General features: G+C 36.8%; 4 protein-coding genes across 6 annotated transcripts in view; 1 reads left to right on the top strand and 3 right to left on the bottom strand.

The window, feature by feature from the left end:
* The first annotated feature begins 447 nt into the window (after positions 1-447).
* LOC122326615 (SLC35A4 upstream open reading frame protein) lies at positions 448-3,442 on the top strand. 2 transcript variants are annotated; one of them, XM_043221642.1, is made up of 3 exons: positions 448-570; positions 1,007-1,105; positions 2,380-3,442. In XM_043221642.1, exons 1-3 carry the CDS (start codon positions 559-561, stop codon positions 2,569-2,571), a joined length of 303 nt encoding a protein of 100 aa, XP_043077577.1. In that variant the 5' UTR covers positions 448-558; the 3' UTR covers positions 2,572-3,442. The 2 variants fall into 2 exon arrangements, with proteins under 2 accessions (XP_043077577.1, XP_043077576.1); XM_043221641.1 differs by lacking the exon at positions 448-570 and having other exon boundaries at positions 992-1,105.
* A 728-nt stretch (positions 3,443-4,170) lies between these two features.
* Positions 4,171-6,762, bottom strand: cd74b (CD74 molecule, major histocompatibility complex, class II invariant chain b). The gene is made up of 6 exons (XM_043221639.1): positions 6,573-6,762; positions 5,764-5,921; positions 5,574-5,653; positions 5,336-5,363; positions 5,049-5,252; positions 4,171-4,596 (listed from the first exon to the last, which is right to left on the bottom strand). Exons 1-6 carry the CDS (start codon positions 6,650-6,652, stop codon positions 4,550-4,552), a joined length of 597 nt encoding a protein of 198 aa, XP_043077574.1. The 5' UTR covers positions 6,653-6,762; the 3' UTR covers positions 4,171-4,549.
* An 844-nt stretch (positions 6,763-7,606) lies between these two features.
* rps14 (ribosomal protein S14) lies at positions 7,607-10,349 on the bottom strand. The gene is made up of 5 exons (XM_043220806.1): positions 10,243-10,349; positions 9,482-9,632; positions 7,989-8,150; positions 7,804-7,880; positions 7,607-7,711 (listed from the first exon to the last, which is right to left on the bottom strand). The coding sequence occupies exons 1-5, from the start codon at positions 10,340-10,342 to the stop codon at positions 7,644-7,646; spliced, it is 558 nt and encodes a 185-aa protein (XP_043076741.1). The 5' UTR covers positions 10,343-10,349; the 3' UTR covers positions 7,607-7,643.
* Positions 10,350-12,665: 2,316 nt separating this feature from the next.
* Positions 12,666-19,266, bottom strand: part of ndst1b (N-deacetylase/N-sulfotransferase (heparan glucosaminyl) 1b) — a 68,622-nt gene continuing 62,021 nt past the window's right edge. For both annotated transcript variants that reach the window (XM_043221259.1, XM_043221260.1), the window contains exons 12-16: positions 18,783-18,957; positions 18,137-18,307; positions 17,948-18,057; positions 17,365-17,467; positions 12,666-15,414 (exon numbers count right to left, since the gene is read on the bottom strand). In XM_043221259.1, coding sequence (XP_043077194.1) covers positions 15,295-15,414; positions 17,365-17,467; positions 17,948-18,057; positions 18,137-18,307; positions 18,783-18,957 — 679 coding nt within the window. In that variant the 3' untranslated portion in view covers positions 12,666-15,294. The remainder of the gene's footprint in view (positions 15,415-17,364; positions 17,468-17,947; positions 18,058-18,136; positions 18,308-18,782; positions 18,958-19,266) is intronic.

Raw genomic sequence — 19,266 nt, 5'->3', positions numbered from 1 at the left:
TTAAGTCAAAGCTACATTTTAGTTTAGCGTTAATGTTTGTAATTTACTAATATAAATGTATGTCTATGAATTTATTATAAACATAAATATTTTCATTAAATTCTAAATAATTTAGTTTCCACACCTGAGTAGTGGAAGTAAACTGGGACACTCTTTTGTCATTGAGATAACTGGAAAACGTGTCCTTATTAACCTGAATCCCTATAACCTATACTATTTGCATAACAAGTACTTTTTTGAAGTATGCTAAAATGTACATATTTCACCATCTTTTCCTATATAGTTCATAAGCGGCCAGACATTAATGAAGACCAAACACTTTGTAAGTTCGTCTCCGGCAAAACCCAACATGATCTTTTAGTGCCCTTTTATGACGAAACATAGAGATGTTCGTATTTTACACAAAAATAAAACAAAAAAATATTATACTATATATTATATTGAAATCGTCCAGCGTGAAACAGACCATTGTAATCAAACTTAGAGCGCTATCTAGAGCAGGCATGCGTTTCAGGTTGTTCAATCGAGCTCAGCATCTCTGATCCCACACAAGCAGACATGGCGGACAAGGTTGGTGTGTCACTGCACTTACCTAGACGTTTTTATAAGTCGTTTTATGTTCATTTTTACCGTTTTCAAATACAGTTTGGCTATTTTGCATATTTGGACAGTGAGACCACCGAAACAAAAACAAAATGTAATGTTTTGTACTGTTTTAGATGTCACAATGTTGCAAGTTAAACAGACACCAGAGTCAGTTAACGTTACATTTATTTTATATGCCAAATATATGTCTGTCATGTTAAATACATGTACTTTATCGTGTCGTCTAATGTATTTTAAAAGTGCTTTACCGAAGCATGTTTGATAAGTTAAATGGCGCCGAATTAGAATGCCATTTCTGCTGGCACACCCGCGATGACTCATTATGCTGGCGGTCCATCAGCCACAGCTATGATGCGGTTTGTTTGTTTGTAGTTTCTTAGCATTTATGTTTCTTGATCAGGATCCATTCCGGCAGCTGAAAGACCTGTCTCTGCTTAAAGACCAGCTCGATAACATTCAGCGTCGGATGGAGGACGAAGTCGGAGTTGGGATTCCACAGGTAACGTATGACGTTAGATTTTTGGCAAACTCAGAAAATGGACGCATTTCCGCAAGAATTTATGTGGTAACTTAATATAAATATAAAATATAAATATATTCATTAAAAGATAGAGTTGCTGTGAGAGTGCAACAAAAGCCCGTCTAGTTTCAAGAAGTATTTTTCCCATAGGATTTAAAAAAAAAAAAGCTTAATTAAAGCCATGAACTAACCGTCTATGAGGTGAATCACAACACCACTAACTGTAAAGTATTTGAAAATCAGACAAAAGGACAAATGTGTAAAAATGTATTTAAATGGGGACAGTTCACACAAAAATGAAAATTCTCTTTGACCCTTTTTTATAGACTGCATGGATATTGCCATGATGTAGTTCATGAGGAAAGAACTAGAATCTCAAGAAATTAAAAAAATGAATATAACTAAAACTGTTGATTTAAAGATGTAGTTTGTAGTGCTTCATAGGAGTGGAGGGACATTAAAGAGTTCTTTTGGTGCAAATCACTCATTTTGATTTTCTGATTGGCGATTTTCTATGAAGAGTTCTGGGTGATATTGTTTAATTATAAATGGTATAAGTAGTAAAAAAAATTGTGTATAGTATAGTATAATTATGGTTAATATAGTTATTCACCATGAATTTCAGTGTTAAACATGATAGATTTTTTGTTTTCAGAATTTATATAATAAGCGAGAGCATCATGAATCCATTCTACAAACAATGTGTATCTAAAATCACTATGGTACACCTATATGAATATATTATAATAAGTGTTTATGTTTGGACTGTTTCAGACTGGTTCGGGTAGGTCCCAGTACCTGCAAGATTTGTCATATACATAAACAAAGAGAAATAGCTCCAGCTACATTGTTCTTCCCTAAGATGCATGCAGTTCTGTTTATTAACCACTAGAACACTAAAAGTTACAGACTGCAGCTTTAAAAAAAAAAAAAAAAAGAGACATAATCTGGGCAGATGGTTTTAACACAAACGTATGTAATTGATATCCGCCCTTGTAGCTCGGAGTTATGAGATCTGCTCTATAGAGAAAGTAAATAGGTTTAGATTTTCGCTTTCAGAAGTGAAGTGTATACAGCAGCTGTACTTTTTCACTTCATTGAAAAAGTCTCGAACATTCAGTATTTAACATCTTCTGTTCCACACCCGTGTGTAACGTGAACATGTGAAAAGGGTCCATCTGATCATTTTACTTCATGGAGTTCTTTCGAAGTTTCTCTCTCACAGTTTTTTTTCCCCCTCTTCCTCAATTTAGGGTGGAAGTGTGCTCAGCTCTCCCTTCCTCAAAGGCTTTTTGGCTGGGTATGTGGTGGCAAAGCTCCGTTCCTCCGCAGTCCTGGGAGTTCTTGTAGGAACCTGCACAGGCATCTATGCTGCTCAGAGCTATCAAATGCCTAACGTTGAGCAGACCATAAAAAACTACTTCAGCTCATTTAAGAAGAGATAGAAGTGAATATATACCTTCCCAGAAATGGTGCCTCATGTAAATTTACCTAAACATTTACCTCAACTGAGGTGCCACTCGTCAGACCACATAAAACAACTGGATGCATTTAGATCATACTTTGGTGTCCAAAATAATTAAGGTTAGCAATTTTTCTATTTAAGATTTTCTATTTAAATTGGTTAGGTCTGTACTGTTAAAACAGGTATTTTATAACAAAAACTATATACACCTAAATTCCTTAAAATGGTACAAATGGCCAAGGCTTTGTTAATACGTGCAAAATGTTATGTTCTGTCTGTTACATAATTTTTATTTTTTTTTTTTCAATGCTGTTTTTTTAAATAGTGGTTTGCACTAAACAGGTGAACAGTCATGAACAACACACTCTATAAACGATGTCTGGCATTGAACAATTCCTACACCTGCCAAATGTCAGAGATTGCTGGACTTGAATAGATGACGCCTTTTATGTAGTTGTTGAATAAAGACATTTTGCACTTTACCACACTCGAACACTTCTACTTTTAGTTAATAGTGAAGTGAAATAGAAAGCAGGAAGTAGTCCGGTTTAAGGATGAAAACTGATTTTCACGCAGTTGGGTTTTCAGATGGAGTATTGGATTCAGTGGTGTGGTTTTAAGTGTGATCCTTATCATAATGCATACTTGTTCTATGAAACTGTTCTTAAAAATAGTTCTGAATAATGGTAATTATTTCCTTTGCTTTATCTTTGGCATATCTTCTAAGATCATTGCCATCATGTGTGATATATATATATATATTTTTGGATATATTCTTTTACATTCATTGCATGTGTTTTTTCAAGAATGTTTGCAAATGTTGTATTTTAATGAATAAAACCTTAAATTGGGTCCTGTTTATTTTTTTTTATTTGGGAAAATTTGTAATTTCAGACCATGATAAACAGTCCAACATATTTTAAGTAGGACAAAACGTACATGACACAGAATTGCTGAATCATTGCTTACTGAGCAATTAATAAAATGATGTAAAATAAAAGTCAATCTGTCAATGTTTAAGTAAGTAAATACTTATAAAAGGATTATATGCTTTACTTTTGGTAGAGCCGTAAAATTAAATTAGTGTTGAACTTTTGGGAAGTAGGCAGATGGAATTTTCTAATATAGTCATCGTAGATCAGCAGAAAGTATTCTTCAGTTTCCACAACTGACGTTTTTTATTTATCTTACAGAAAACAAGCTGCTATGCATGTTTGTGAAGGTTAGTTTGCTCTCACAATGCAAGCTGGGTGTGTTCTGAAGGCTATCTTGACTGTGTAGGTCTCATGACGTACGTGACCGCTCTTGTGAATACGGAAGGAAACACCAAAGATGTGAGACGCTACAGAATGATATAAATAATATACATACGGAAATAGATAGTGAGGTTTTTCACTAAAATCCTAAATTGTGTATGCCTCTTCAGCCTTGTAGATAAGAGAAGTTATCTTTTGGAAAGTTATACCAGCAGGTGGTGTTCTACAATGAAAGAAAGAGTACAAAATAATTTAGGCTTTCCGCAGGCATCTTGGCTTTAAAGTTACAGGGATTTGTTGAAGTCAGACACAGTACACGCAAGTAGTTGGTAATTCATTTTATTGTCCATCTTTATTAGCAGTCCATCATCCAATTTCAGTGCTCCTTCTATATATTACTTATCTCTCTTGATCCATTTTACACACAACAAAAAGGTTAGTTTACAAAAAAAGTAATAGTAAGCAATAGTACAAGTTTTTCGAAAAAAAGGTCAACACTGCTATTCCTGCTATAGTCTAATAATTACCAGTACGATACAAAACAATTACCTTTATTTTAGATTTCCATTGCTGTGAAAGCAAAATATCTTAAATCGGCTGAATAAAGCTCGAAACCAAGCCATAAGTGTTAAAGTAGAACTGTTAAAGTTAAAGATTCCAGAAAATGGTATTTATATTTGAACTGCTCTTCACCGTTCCTCTTCAATGGCCATCGTTTCCCAAAATAGGCACTTCCATCACTGCATCGGCTAAAATAAGACACAGTGGAGATTGATTCATATCACATAACACCTCTGACTACATTTAAAACATGAAAGCGCTAAATAAAAACAATATGCGAGTCACGTGACTGCATTCATAAAGATGGCGGTAACTCATAATATAGGTGCATGCCAACCGTACTCTAACATAATATATAGAAGTGTGGGAAAGAAACAGCAGCCCTTTGCTTTATTTAAAGTCAATGTACCATAAGAATGCCCGTGAAGTTGATGTTTTAAAAACAACAAAACATCTGCATCTACGTTTTTGTTGTTAAGTTATGTGATACATATAAAAGGAAAGTTGCATGTTATTTCATTTTGAATACGTTGCACATTTGCCGCTCTTTATTTTAATATAATTATTTTGAGTCGATCATTTACGCCAAAGAATAATTCAGCTTCCACTGGCTTTTTAAAGACAAATGTTTAGTTCATACCGGAATTGAAGCCCTGACAGTTTGCAGGGCCACTGGTCAGGGAATCAGGTATCTCAGCGCCGTTCTTGTCCACACACCAGCACAGGTCAGACTTATCCCAGCACTGCTGAGCCAGATAGTCTCCGTTCTTGTCACACGCGGGGCGGAAAGACGGCAGGAGACTTTTGACCTCTCCAGCAGCCTCCTTCTGGCACTGGGTGAGCTCTGAGAGACGGAAAATACACGTGTGAGCAAAAGAGAAATAACTACTGAGAAACTATTTATTCAAAACAGTAAGATCTTGATACCCGGTTTGGGATTTGAAGAAGCGGAATCCTGAAAAATAGAGCATAGTGACAAATAAATGCATGAATGAGATAAAAAAGCTATGTATTTTGTATCTAATTTATATTTTCTTTTATGTCTCCTGTTTTGCTATTCATCATTTCTGAAGCAAAACCATTCAGTTTTCTGACTCAATCCTGACATCAAGTGGCTGCCAGCCTACATTAAAGCACATTCGAGAGGAGAGGAAATGAGTTTTACCTCCTTCTCCTTAGGCTCATCCTCAAATTTCAGAGCGAGGGAGTTCATGGGGAGATGCATTTGCATGGGGGCACGCATTACTGCAAAAAAAAGGGGAAGAAAGTCTTTTTTGCAATGCTTTCATTAGAGGACATCTGTGGTGATAGGTTAAGAGTGATTTAAATGGTAGAAAGATGAAATATTCTCTGACCAGACTTGCGGCTGATCTCCTGCAAGCGGTCACTGCGTCTTTCCAGGGTGCTGAGCTGCTGCTTCTGGCTGTATGCCATATAGGCGGTGAAGGCCTGGCCTGCGATCAGTATACCAACCAGCAGAGTCACTCCCGCCACCTTAAAGGCCTTATTAGATCTGTTAAGAAACACAGACCAACGTATTCAAATGAGTGAAATGGTGGTGACATAAATAAATAAATAAATGAGAAAAAAAAAAAAAAAAAAACGTACACATTATTTATAAGTTATCTTTTCAGAACTGCGTGTCTTGAAATGGGCAGAATAGATTAGCTGAACATTTTGATTTACATAAAAAATAATTGTAAAATATTCCGAGCTAGAAAATCGAATAGAGTATAGGGTATTTGAATCTGTACCTAATTGTTAATGAGATAGGTAGTGAGATGTGTGATCCTTTAAAATGAAAGCAAATACGCAGTTTACACACACACACACACACACACACACACACACACACACACACACATATATCTATATCTGTGTGTGTGTGTGTGTGTGTAAAACGTACAGTGATGACAATAAAAGTCACATATTAATTTCGTTTCTGCACGCAAATACGCAGTTTGCACAAAACATATATCAGAATATATTATAACACATGATTTTCACAATTTCGTTTCTGCCTGATTAGTGAAGAAATCACTCAAACCAGCGTTTTATACTCACAATCTGATTATTTGTATTTAACATTATATTAGTGTGGCAAAATATGATTTATCTTAATAAAAATAAACATAAAAAAAAAAACAAACTCTTTTTCTCTCACCTTCCCTGAGTTCCCATGCTGACTGAAGTTTGCTCACTTTGAGCTCTGATAAGTGGTGCCTCGTTTCCGTCGGTAGGCATGTCTGATCAATAGTCAGAAAAACTTCTCAAAAGTTTGTCAATTTGCTCAGGGAGCTTTTACAACAGCACTCTAATATGAAGATATGAGAACTGAGAATCCGGCCGTAACACTCGGATGAAAGCGTCTGGAGCAGGGCGAGATTATTATTTCATTGGTTGGGACGAACTGCGTCATCAGTTGTCAGACAAAAGTGAACTGGAACGTATCGTTGCCTGATGAGTGTATCTCATCAGTGTGCAAAGGATTTAGAAGTCTTTCCTTTCACAAATCTAAAATGCTTTTAAACATGACGTTTTGTAACAAGCTTAAGTGATAAACAATGACAGTGCTTAACTTTTGTTAACAAATATAACAAGCTCGAGCGGCCTGTTAACGTGGTAACCTGGCAAAAATACTTGTTTTTGAAATTAATTTTTCTCCTCAGTAAATAAAGAACGCATCAAGATTCTTTCCTTAATGCTAAAAATACACATTAAAGGAATGTTTCACCCAAAAAAAAAATATTCTCAGGTTTCTCCAAACCTCTTCCGTTAACAAAAATGCATTCTTTCGTGGTTAACAGAAGATACTCGTCTTCATGTTAGCAAACAATTTTTTGCAATACCCTCACTTTCAATTCTTACTATGAAACAAAATGCTCAAAGTGAACAGCAGCTTATGAAATTCTAGTTTATAAACCCATAAAATCCTTTGATAATGTGTAAAATACAGTTTGTGTTAAACTTGTACACAACTTGTCAATAAGCAGCTAGAATTTAGCTCTTCAATGAGGAAATTAATTGTTCTGGCAATATCTGAATGAGGATGTGACCTTGGTATTTCCCTAGCATTCATTTGGTTTTAAAATAAACTTGGATACATCAAACCGGTTAGACGTAATCAGCGTAAAGGCAGGTTAACAGTTAAGAATCTAAGCCTTTGGTTAGATTCTCAATGAAGACACGAGGCAAAAATATTATTTGACATTTTATTCTGAAAAAGTCCAATAGTTTACAGACGACGTCCACGGCGACCTCCCTTTCTGCGGGTACTGTCCGATGGAATGGGGGTGACGTCCTCTGTAGAAGAAAAACAAAGTGAATGAGACTTCCTCATACAAAAGATTGCACTGAACAGGCATGTTTTGATGGCAGTGCTGGAGCTAACATACCAATACGGCCAATCTTCATGCCGGAACGAGCCAGAGCCCTGAGAGCAGACTGTGCCCCTGGTCCAGGGGTCTTGGTTCTTAAAAGGGAAAAAAAAAAAAAAATCATGAGTGAATTATGATGCAAGATCACTTGTTCTTAAACTCATAACCAGTGTCATGAACATTTGAGCTCATTTGGGGCTCACCTGTTTCCACCAGTGGCCCTCAGCTTGATGTGCAGAGCGGTGATGCCTAGCTCCTTGCACCTCTGAGCCACATCCTGGGCTGCCAACATAGCAGCGTAAGGAGAGGACTCGTCTCTGTCGGCCTTCACCTTCATCCCACCAGTAACACGGCAGATTGTTTCTCTGAAGATCAAGAGAAAGGAAAACTCATTCAGATCGCAATCCAAATGTAAATCGACAATCACCACATGAAAAAAATTTCTTGCCTTAATTTTTTTTTCCTCCATGAAATTGAAGTGCAAAATTATGGGCACTATTCGCAATTTAAATCACTCTAAGAAATAAAACTGTCAGCGCAACTTGAATGCCATGTAGCAGCCCTTCCTCAGAGTTTAGTTGTTGACAGACGGGCAATTCTTTTTTTCTAAAATTAAATGATGGAAATTATATAATGATGGAAGTTCGGAGTCTCATATGCTAAAGTCATGGATGTAAAACTTGGTATGGTGCATCTAAGCCACATTTAACTAGGTAACTACAGAGAAGGGATAGGAATTAATGAATGTGTGAATGTAGTGCAACAGTGGGTCCAGAAAATTCTCCAAGAGATCCAAATGGTTTAACATTTAAATAAACTACATTAACCATGATTCCGACTTCACACCTATGAAGAACAAGCATAGTTTATTTTTATATTATATATATATATATATATATATATATATATATATATATATATATATATATATATATATATATATATATATGTGTGTACATTTGTACACATTTTTATCTTATTTCTATTTATATATTTATGCATTATTTCACTGCATCATCTGCACTACTTAAAGGGACATGAGCCATTTACAGTTCACAAGTAAACATTTTTATACCCGTCTTTTCATTTGATTATTTTTTTTAATCCAAACCAGTGTCAAGTTGAGATTCACCCCATAGCTTGATGGTTTTGTTTTTAGATACTAACTCCTTAAAAAAAAAAAAATCGCAATGCTAAAACTTCCAAAGGCCAATGAAAGAAGATGGACAAAGCTGCACTCCACAGTAACTCACAAGTTTGCATTTCATTATGCCATATTTTGGAGCTTGAAGGATTCAGAACACGTTAACTTGAGGAAAACAATTTAAAGAAATGTGTGGTGAAAATGAAAAAAAAAAAATCAAACAATCAAACTACAAACATTTAGAGAGCAAGGGTGTCAAACTCAATTCCTGGAGGGCAGGAGCCCTACAGAGTTTAGATGCAACCCTAATTAAACACCTGACCCAAAGAATCAAGTTGAAAACTGCATAAGGTGTGTTGAAGCGGGGTTGGAACTAAACTCTGCAGGGTACTGTTGTAGAGCAACACACAAAAAAAGCAGGATGACGAATGATTAAGGCAAAATTGTAACTACAGGATCTGGTAGTTTGCTGAGATTTTTTTAAAATAATTTTGCTGGTATTTGTGCATTTCATGTGCACAGATTTTTCCTCCACGTTCTTGCAGTACTTACTTGCCGGAGAGATCAGTGACATGGACAAAGGTGTCGTTGAAAGATGCAAAGATGTGACAGACTCCAAACACATTCTCGCCTTCGGCAACCTGAGGTCCCAGGCTGATGACCTGCTCTTCCTTCTTTTCCTTACCCTTACGAGGTGCCATTGCTGAAAAACATTCAACAGCTGGGTTGACTTCATATGAAAACCTAGTAACTACAGTCACACTGCTTTAAATTAAAATGCTTTTCTTAGCATTAGCATCATCTTACAAACATGCTGGAGTACGCCTGAACTAGTCAGTGTTACAAACTACATAATTCAAGGTGAATTGGAAGCAACTAAGCAAAACAAAAGTCCAAGGTTCTCCTCGACAATATTCTTTTAAACGCCAATTGGGAGCTTGTAAATTTACATAGTCGTTAGCTCAAGTTAATTCAGAAAACGTTTGAGGATATTTTTTAAATCAGGATTTGAACAAGAAACAGACCACGTTTTTTACTCAAACTGTATCGTGGCACAGCGTTATCTCATCGGAGTATGGGTAAATAACGTTACAGCGGATCATGCAGCTGCGCTAGCGAGACCAATATGGAGCAGAACCCCGCTGGAGCAACACCGAGTATCCAACTAAAATACCGCATTTATCACTATTTATGGGAGTAATATTGCGTTTTACTGGTGCGTGAGGTGTTATGGAACTTCATCGAAGTTCACTTTTACATTTAACACTTTTTATAAGGAAGGATTTGACTGGATTAAAACTATAATGCCTTACCTATGTGTGATTCTGATCGAGGCCGAAACAGGAAAGGAAGGAAAAATCGCTGCCGGGTTGAAAGTTCAACTTCCAAAAGCGGAAGTGATAGCGTATACATGTATATAATAAAAGTCCCCTAAACCCGAATGGTCTATTAGCCTTTTCTCTCCCACGTTTAAAACATGTCGTGTATATTTAATATGTACAGTTTTCTTTTCAAATATATATCTTCATTTCGTCAAGGTTAATTACTTAAGTCATAAAATCGCTCTTGTTCTGTTTACTGCTTTTATCTTTGAGTTATCAGGTGAAAATTTTAATTTAGTTTTGTATTATGAGATACTTTAGAACACCATGACTTTTTTTTTTTTTTTTTTTTTTTACAGCTTTAATGAATGAATTTAAATCATGCAAATATAACAAAATATTTGAATCTATAGTACAGTAAGCCATGTCTACATTCTATTGCATTTACTGTGGCACTTAAATTTTTTGTATAATATGTTATGTGTAAAACTTATGTGGTTTTAACTTTTTCTAGCTTATTGATTCATGATAACATGATCCTCAGATCAAGATTGTACCACAGGTAAAAAAATGTATCTAACAACTGAAAGATTTCAATATCCACAGGCTTCTAAAAAATGTTCTGTATACACGTCAATGATGAGACATTATTAAAATGACAAATGGCTTTTAGGACAGCGTATTCATCTATATTGCATGTTCACCCACTAAAACAACCCGCACAGGCCATATACACTGTGGCTATACTAAGAGTGTTCCAAATGTAAATGAACAGTCTGTGGTTAATGTAGCGGCTCATTGGCAGTGTCAGAATGATGAAGTGTATGGCTCTGGCCAATATGCACTCTGCTTTGATGAGTGTGTGATGTGGATGCAAGCCATGCTCACAGATGCCCTGCCACTGACAGATTGAGATGCAGCTGTAGTTTATGTTTGTTATAAATATCAAACCAACCAGCGACACTCCAATGTTTCATGGGACAAGGATCAGCTGTAAGGCTGCTAATCCATATGGAAAGATGATTATTTTAAGTGACATCCATATAAAGGTGCCCAAAGTCACAGAATGTGTGTAAAGCATGTAATTGTTTTATTTAAAGCGGTCCCCCTCTTAACAAAAGCTATTCTTCGCTGTAAAAATAAATAAATAAATAATTATATATATATACACACACACACACTGGGGGTTGGACGATGAAAGCTATTTTAGACCACAATAATTCATTAGTATGGTGTAGGGCCTCTTTTTGCGGCCAATACAGCATCAATTCATCTTGGGAATGACAGATACAAGCCCTGCACAGTGGTCAGAGGGATTTTGAGTCATTCTTGCAGATTCTGGTGGAGGAAAACACCCCAATGCGGCTCGATAATATTCAGATCTGGTGACTGAGCAGGCCATGGGAGATGTTTGGCTTCACTTTCATGTTCCTCAAACCAGTCTTGCTGCGTGTATTGGCGCATTGTCATCATGAGACACGGCACTGCCTTCAGGATATTGAAACTGCATTGGCACGAGTGACCAAAGGTTTGGCTATAGCAGCCCGACCACGTATATTGAACCTGTGGAGGTCCCGATTGACAGTTTAGGTGGAAACAGGAGAGTTGAGGTGCACATTTAATTCTGCAGCGAGTTGGGCAGCTGTGTTTTTATGCGTTTTGGATACAATTGGGGTTAGCACCCGGACATCCCTTTCAGACAGCTTCCTCTTGCATCCGCAGTTCTCCCTGCTGAATGTGTTCATCCTTCTTGGTGATATGCTGACATTACCCTGGATACCGTGGCTCTTGATATATTACAAAGACTTTCTACCCGGGTCATAGATGCACCAGCAAAACCTGCACCAACAATTTGTCCTCTTTTAGACTCTCGTATGTCACCCATAATGTTGTGTACATTGCAATATTTTATTGGGCACTGTTTCAGTTTCATTGTCCAACCCCTGTATTTTATATATATACATTATATATACACACACACACACATACTCCTGAAATATTACAAGTAGTACTTACCAGGATGTACGTACAGTGTGTGTGTGTCTAATATATATATATATATATATATATATATATATATATATATATATATATATATATATATATATATGTAAAATTTTATTCATTGAAAAACAATTATATTTCATGCATTACCATCAAAATAGTAAAACAATCATGAATTGCACGGTTACATATTTATCATCATAGATGTGACTTGAGCAGTTTATGAAAATATGGTGATAATCACATTTATTTTTAACTAGTATTATCATATAAAAGTTTTTTTTTTTGCGTTGCATTGTCTAAACCATAAAAGTCAAACAAATATTTATTTTTATATATGAAATGTCATGTATATGCATGCATTATTTACTCTCTGAAATAATACATGTGTACTTAATAAAGACAAAGAATAAAAAAGACAGTGGTTTCTTTATTTGCAAATTAATCACAAAAATATTGGCTACCAACAATAAAAAATATTAACAACGGTAGGTTTGATTGTACAGTCCAGATGATTATTTCCTTACAGTTATTTTATTCTATCTATTCATACCCTACTTTATGATACAGAAAGCACAATATTGGCAGTGTGAAAGTCATGGGGACTCTCTGCATGTCTGTGTGAATGTGGTCGATGTCTTAAAGAAAAGAAAGTCATAACTAGTTCATTCATATTTTATAATCTCTCTTTGTTCCATTCACTCAAAATAAATGGGCTCTGTACACTGTGACACATTTTATTTAAACATAATTTTGTGCTTGGTGCAAATCTTCCCATTTTACCAGGAAACACGATATTGCATTATTAGATGTCAGTCATCGATTCGGGAGCAAGAATACTAAAAGATAATAATCAATAAAAAAAAAAAAAAGGTTACGTGTGTGATTATGACGAATCCGAGAGCAGCATGTAAGGTGCATGGTTCTGTACCGCACACATTTGTAAACTACTTACTACTTACATTTTAACCAAAACCGAATAAATCTATCTAGTAACTGTTAATACAAAATGCTCTGTGGACTGGTGCAAAATCTGTGTGAAGTGATATCCTTGCACACAAGATATGCATTGTATGCTTTTCCACTCCTTGGTCAACAACACAAACATTGTGCTTCTCAAGCATCTCACTTTGAGGTCAATGAAGAAAATGAAGGGTTGTACAATTTTTTTACAAATAAAATCTGTATTATAGAAAATAAACGCTCTGAGATACTGTCAGTACTCCACATGTAATATTGCCAAACCCCTTCCCAAGTGTCCATCCTGAAGCAGGGAATACCAGGGGTGATCATTCATCAAACATAGTTCAATTTGTACTTTTTGGTGCCTCTTCCCCCCCCAGAACTCAAAAACGCTTGACCAAAGGATGCGCTTGAAATCAAAGCACCAAACGACTGTTAAAGGAGACCGATGCATGCTGTGAGAAATGAGTGACATTATTGTGCATGGAAGTGTGGAAGAAAGTGCGCAAAAAACCTTTCGAAGATAAATGAAAAACAGAAGGGAACCAAATTAAATCCAATTAATTTTATGTTATACATAAAATGATATTTGGGTTCGTTCCGTGACTTCTCATTTCAGCAGCAAGAGAAATGAAATCCATTAGCAGAGTGGTTTAATTCAGCCCCGGCGACCGGGTTAAGGGGCTTTGTGGAGCTTTTTCCGTGGATCGCTCCCTGCCTGCCACTGAAAAGGCATCGTGTCTGTTACATAGCAACCTTGCTTACATTCATGGGTGTAATTCATACGGTTCAGTAGCAGTCAACAGTTCCCACAAAACACAAGTCATATAAAATGGCCTTTTAAAATGGTCTCTTGACAGAGGCAATACATTCCTGGACACATTCTGATGACAACCCTGAATGAAAAGTGAATAGATGTTGTGATATGCTAAACAAATCGCATAAAAACTGAAAAAGGGTAAAACATTCATTAAAACAAGATTAAAAAATTGTGATAAAAAGGATTATTGGCGGACAGGTTTTATGGATCACTATTAAAACGGCAATACCCTTTACTTAACGCTCCAGTGAGATTTGTGATATAATGCCAAAATAACACATGGGTCCAGTTCTTGACATTCATCATTCGAATTAAGATTTAAAAGATCAGCCCCTCGAGGCCTGTCAAAACACGTCAGCTTGTATACTTTAGTGAATTTAACCGTAATTGGCTTGATAATGTTGCATTAAGGCAGTTACTGCACATATAAAGGGCCAAAACATACCCAGCTTTTTTACAGTTTCATATTTACAGTCACATTGATTATGGATGTAGCTTATCTGTGTTTTAGTACCACAATTTATCACGCATTATTAAGCTGTCCTGTGGATTCGCAACTAATAGCCATAAATACATCGTAATGAAATTTCACCTTTAAATGTCACATTTTAAGCCCGGAGGGTGCAGCTGTAATGAATGGGCTTAATAACCTATGAAATAAAAACCGTTTAAAACTGAAGAATGAAACTACAAGGCGAACAGCCTTGTGTTGTGGAACACAACACATGAAATGAGTGTTAAAAGAATATTTAACCAAGAAAACAAAGAAAGTCTGACTTTAAGGTACCACCCTGGCACTTATTTATCTGTTGTGGACTTCTCGTGTCCTACACCTCAAAAAAAAAAAGTATGTGCCCTCCTCTCCCATATTGCATGTCCATTTGTTCTGACATTATGTCTTCCTGGTACTTCAACACACCAGACAAGTAAATTGTCTTTTGGAAGTCTCCCGTTGTGATCCCATGTTTGAGCCAAGGATTGTAGCGGGTGTACCCCAGGGCTATGTCCTGGGCACATCACTGTTCTCCAAAACGGAACAGAGCCACTAGCGCACCTAAGGGCATCTTTCTCTACCTCTCTGTCTTGCCCTCTAGAAGCTCAGTTCTCCGAACTGAAGGTCCACAAAGCCGCTGGAGGAGACTTGACCAACCACTGTGGTCGGCGGCTTACAGGGGTGGACGAGAGGGTGAGTCCCCTCAAGAGCAGAAGGAGGGGTGTCCGAGTCTGACCAGTGTGTCCCCACCCCCCTCTTCAGGTTACCTGCTGTGGAGCAACTCCTCCCTGAGCCAGCTAGGCAGCGGCTGGCCCATTTTGTACAGCAGCTTGGAGAGCTCAATGTTGTGCTCATGGTAATACTCTCTCAGGAAGTTCCGGGACTGTGGAGGAAGAGGATGGGTTCAGTTTTTCTGCAAATATGTAATGTATAACCTCTAAAATCATGCTCAAGCTATGTATGGCATTATTACAGAGTCTAGCATTAATTACATTTGGATTAGACTTTTACATTACTTGGCAGACCCTTTTATCCGAAGTGACTTGACTCCTATCTGATGCCAACTTAAAATGGGTTTTTAAATTTTAAATGTAATTAATTTAAAATTTCTAACATCAAATAAAAAAAATACAAACATTTTCATAATATTTTTTCATATTGTACATGTTGCAATGGTTAAATTTATTAGTAGGATTTAATCCGTTTAGCATTATTTTTAATAAAATATAATAATATACTTAATAGTAATACTATACTAAATAGCATAGAATAACAATATTACAGCAATAACCTGAATACACACACACACACACACACACACACACACACACACACATATATATATACAAATAAATATATACTGTACATACACATACATGCAGACATTTGCATTTTGTATAATTAAATTTATTTTAATTTTCCATAAATATTTTTGAAGGATTATAAAGTGAAAAGGAAATGTACATCAAAGCATGTCCACTGACCACTAGGAAACGACATCAAAAACGAATTTTCTACAGCATTACATCTTCATTCATTTAGTTCTCATCAGCATTTATAATGGCTTATATTCTTATGTTAAACAGCTAAATATTTTTGACTGGCTATTAGACCAAACACCTCCGGGCTAGAAAAGGTCATGAACCTTGAGCCACTGCTGTGACTGTGTGTGTTAAATGACAGTTCCCGCTCTGTGTACAGCTCTTTCTCTAAGGAGTGTTGCTACTGCGACTGCGTCTGCAAAGCCACGACACATCAGCCTGTTCTTTCACCCCTCATTAACTTTGATGTGTCTGCCAAGAAGCCTCAAGGTAACATCAAGGTCCTCAGCATCCGACTGAGCCTCTCTTTATCATAGTCTGTTAAAAGATCTGACTGAAGCTGTGCCCTATAAAAATACACTAGTCTGAATGACCCTGAAGGAACAAGAATTTGGCAAAAATAGGCTATATATCTAAATATTTCTGAGGGGCCAAAAAAAAGCTGTATAAATGCCTTTGTTGCAACAGCAGCACATTGTGTGAGCCTGACCATCCCTTCCTCTTTATTACTAATTTTAATATCTCTCACCCCTTAAGTAATCGCTCTAGTGTTACAACCACGGAAAGACGTCATTAAAACAGTTTGTAAACATGTAGCATTTCATTTACGTCCTCAAGCAAGGATTCAGTGTCTACAGCTCGCATTTGCTAGAGAAATTACTTGAATGGAATACTCCGAAACTCTGTGCATACTTGCTTTACAGACATGAAAAATATATCTATAGAGAGAAAAATTTCACATGGACCAATTCAAACGGAAAGCAAAAAATCCCAGATTATGTAATAGTCTATGTATCTAGTTTATCAATAACTTATTTAAATGTAGATTTATTATAATGATTTGAATGATTTATTAATAAACATGCAATTTGTGTGAATACACACACAATTCTATTTCGAAATTCTAATTTTAAATAAACTCTCTCATCAAATATATGTGGAACTGTTTCCACACTAATAAAGAAATGTTTCCTGAACACCAAATCATCATATTGCTATGATTTCTAAAAGATCTTCTGACACTGAAGAATGTTTTTATTGTATTTTGATTATAGGACCAACACTTTGGATGGTAGTCTATTGCTAAAAATCTAAGTTTGACCTGATTTTGTGCAGTTTTGGCTACTGAGATTATGAAAACTGAAGGGATTTGAGTCAAATATACCAAAAATGTCTGAACAAGCTTCCTTTTCCCCTCTGTCTACCAACACCTTTTGTAATGCCAAATAACCCCCAAAAGACAGGAATGTTTTTAACTAAAATAGGAATATGAACAAGAATCATAATCTCACATCAACGTCCATGTCAGGATATCTCCTCCCTTTACTCTTCCCCAGGCATTTGGTCTTCCCTCCATCTAACAGCTGGCACCAGAAGCCCTTCTTAGGATCGAACCTGCAGCAGGAAGGAATAGACAAAATGAAGGACAGGCAGCAAAAATAGGGCGATGTTTCAACATCAGCCTAATCAAAAGGGAACATAACAAACAGATGGTGCACGGCAAGGCCTCTTGAGAGGCTGCCACAGGACAAACCATCTTCATTGTCCAGTGGGAGATGTGGCTGACAGATGTTACCGCTTATGAGATTATGTGGTACAGCATGAGACAGAGGACAGATAGAGAGAGAAAGAAAGACAAGTGGAAGGGTTGACTAAAGTGAAAGAGTTTACACGAGGTGGTAGAGAAGGCAGAGAATTAACAAGCACTCTTGTGAACCTGTCAAACTAAGGGGATCCATCAGGACGAGAAGAGCACTGTGAAGAACTTCAAAGCAGCTCTAAACCAAACACTCCATGTGCTCAATAATGAATTGCATATCAATGACTTTTAATTGTCAATCATAAAAGAGAAACTTTTGGGGACAAGCTTCTTACGCAAGGATCTTGTGGTAGTTGAGCGTGTTTGTCAGGCCTAGAAACTTCTGGATTTTGTCCATCACTGAAGCTGGTTCTGTCCTCAGTATCTGTCCATCCAGGACCAGGATCTGAACAGAAATGAACTGGTCAATATAAATCGTATAGACATCCTCAACTGCAGAGCATGGACACACATGAACTCGATACCTGACTGGGGTGATAGTGTGTGAGCCAGCGCTGTAGGTGTGTGGCGTAAAGCCCGGGCACTAGACAACGGCTCTGCAGGACCCTCAGTTTGATAGGCGCGTCCCGGCCAGCAGTGATGACATCATGGAATGTATATTTCTGAGCCACAGGATCATCATGAGCCCTTTGGTGCTGGAAAACATCCATTTAATTAAGACAATTAATATTTACTATTTTGTGACAAAATACAGTTCTGTAAGAAAAGGTAAACAAACCCCATGAGTTTAAGAAAAAGAAAAACACAAAAAAGAAGATACATTTAACTGGAATACTTGTACCTGAAACGGTTCATACATGCTAAAAATCACTAAACAATAGTCAACACTATACAATTTGTATGAGCTAAATGTAAGGATATACGTAATTTTATTTATTAAATCTTCCATCCACACTAACCAAACGAAGTTACAGTAAGCTGTAAGCGTTAAAGTTGAAATCTCATAAAATATGGGCCCTATCGAACCCAGTAGAACAATGCCCCTTTGAACATCCTTCCGAATTACATATTTTTCCCATTTGCAGATCTAATCTTCTGTCCAGAGCAGGCTTTGTGGCCTTGACTAACCCTGGATGAGACTGGATGACACATGAGCAGTTAGATACTGACCTGATACCAGGAATAGGCTCTGTCAGCCGGGTTGATAAGAATGGTGATGATTTTGGCTTTGGGCAGAAGAGCAGCTGCTCGCCGGGCCGCGACCTCCGAGTCGAAGTAGTTGGCACTTTTCTCAAAGTAGAAATCTGAGCTAGTGTTGGAGGGTAGAGGGAAATATTCCATGTACCTAGCATTAAAAAAAAATTGCATTAAATTTAGCCCACACCTGAGAGAAACAAGATAGTGGACATGCGTCAACAACAAAATCTTTAACTATTGCTGCACTATTGTTTATCTCCTTTTGGTGAAATACACCTTTATCTTTATAATCAGCGTTGTCTCCAACACTCTAACAGCCACACAAACCATCAACCTCCAACATCTTTTCCACAAACTGATTAAAGACAAAAAGAAAGGCAGGAAGAGAAAGAGAGCGGTTGATGATGTGCATCAGACACCTGCTTTCTATTAGTCACATTTCAGACTACTGAAAGAT

The sequence above is a fragment of the Puntigrus tetrazona genome, chromosome 21, assembly GCF_018831695.1.
Source record: "Puntigrus tetrazona isolate hp1 chromosome 21, ASM1883169v1, whole genome shotgun sequence".
Taxonomy (NCBI): domain Eukaryota; kingdom Metazoa; phylum Chordata; class Actinopteri; order Cypriniformes; family Cyprinidae; genus Puntigrus; species Puntigrus tetrazona.
Note: the sequence above shows the minus strand (reverse complement) of the source record. Positions and strands in the feature narration are given on the sequence as shown.

Excerpts from the sequence above, each read along its gene's own strand:
- cd74b (XM_043221639.1), bottom strand. The coding sequence starts at position 6,652 with ATGCCTACCGACGGAAACGAGGCACCACTTATCAGAGCTCAAAGTGAG. Across the intron at positions 5,922-6,572 it reads AGCATGGGAACTCAGGGAAG|ATCTAATAAGGCCTTTAAGG; the intron begins GTGAGAGAAAAA and ends GTTTCTTAACAG. Across the intron at positions 5,253-5,335 it reads TTCTTCAAATCCCAAACCGG|AGCTCACCCAGTGCCAGAAG; the intron begins GTATCAAGATCT and ends TCCGTCTCTCAG.
- rps14 (XM_043220806.1), bottom strand. The coding sequence starts at position 10,342 with ATGTATACGCTATCACTTCCGCTTTTGGAAGTTGAACTTTCAACCCGG. Across the intron at positions 8,151-9,481 it reads GTCACTGATCTCTCCGGCAA|AGAAACAATCTGCCGTGTTA; the intron begins GTAAGTACTGCA and ends CTTGATCTTCAG. Across the intron at positions 7,881-7,988 it reads AGGGCCACTGGTGGAAACAG|AACCAAGACCCCTGGACCAG; the intron begins GTGAGCCCCAAA and ends TTCCCTTTTAAG.
- LOC122326615 (XM_043221641.1), top strand. The coding sequence starts at position 992 with ATGTTTCTTGATCAGGATCCATTCCGGCAGCTGAAAGACCTGTCTCTG. Across the intron at positions 1,106-2,379 it reads TCGGAGTTGGGATTCCACAG|GGTGGAAGTGTGCTCAGCTC; the intron begins GTAACGTATGAC and ends TCCTCAATTTAG.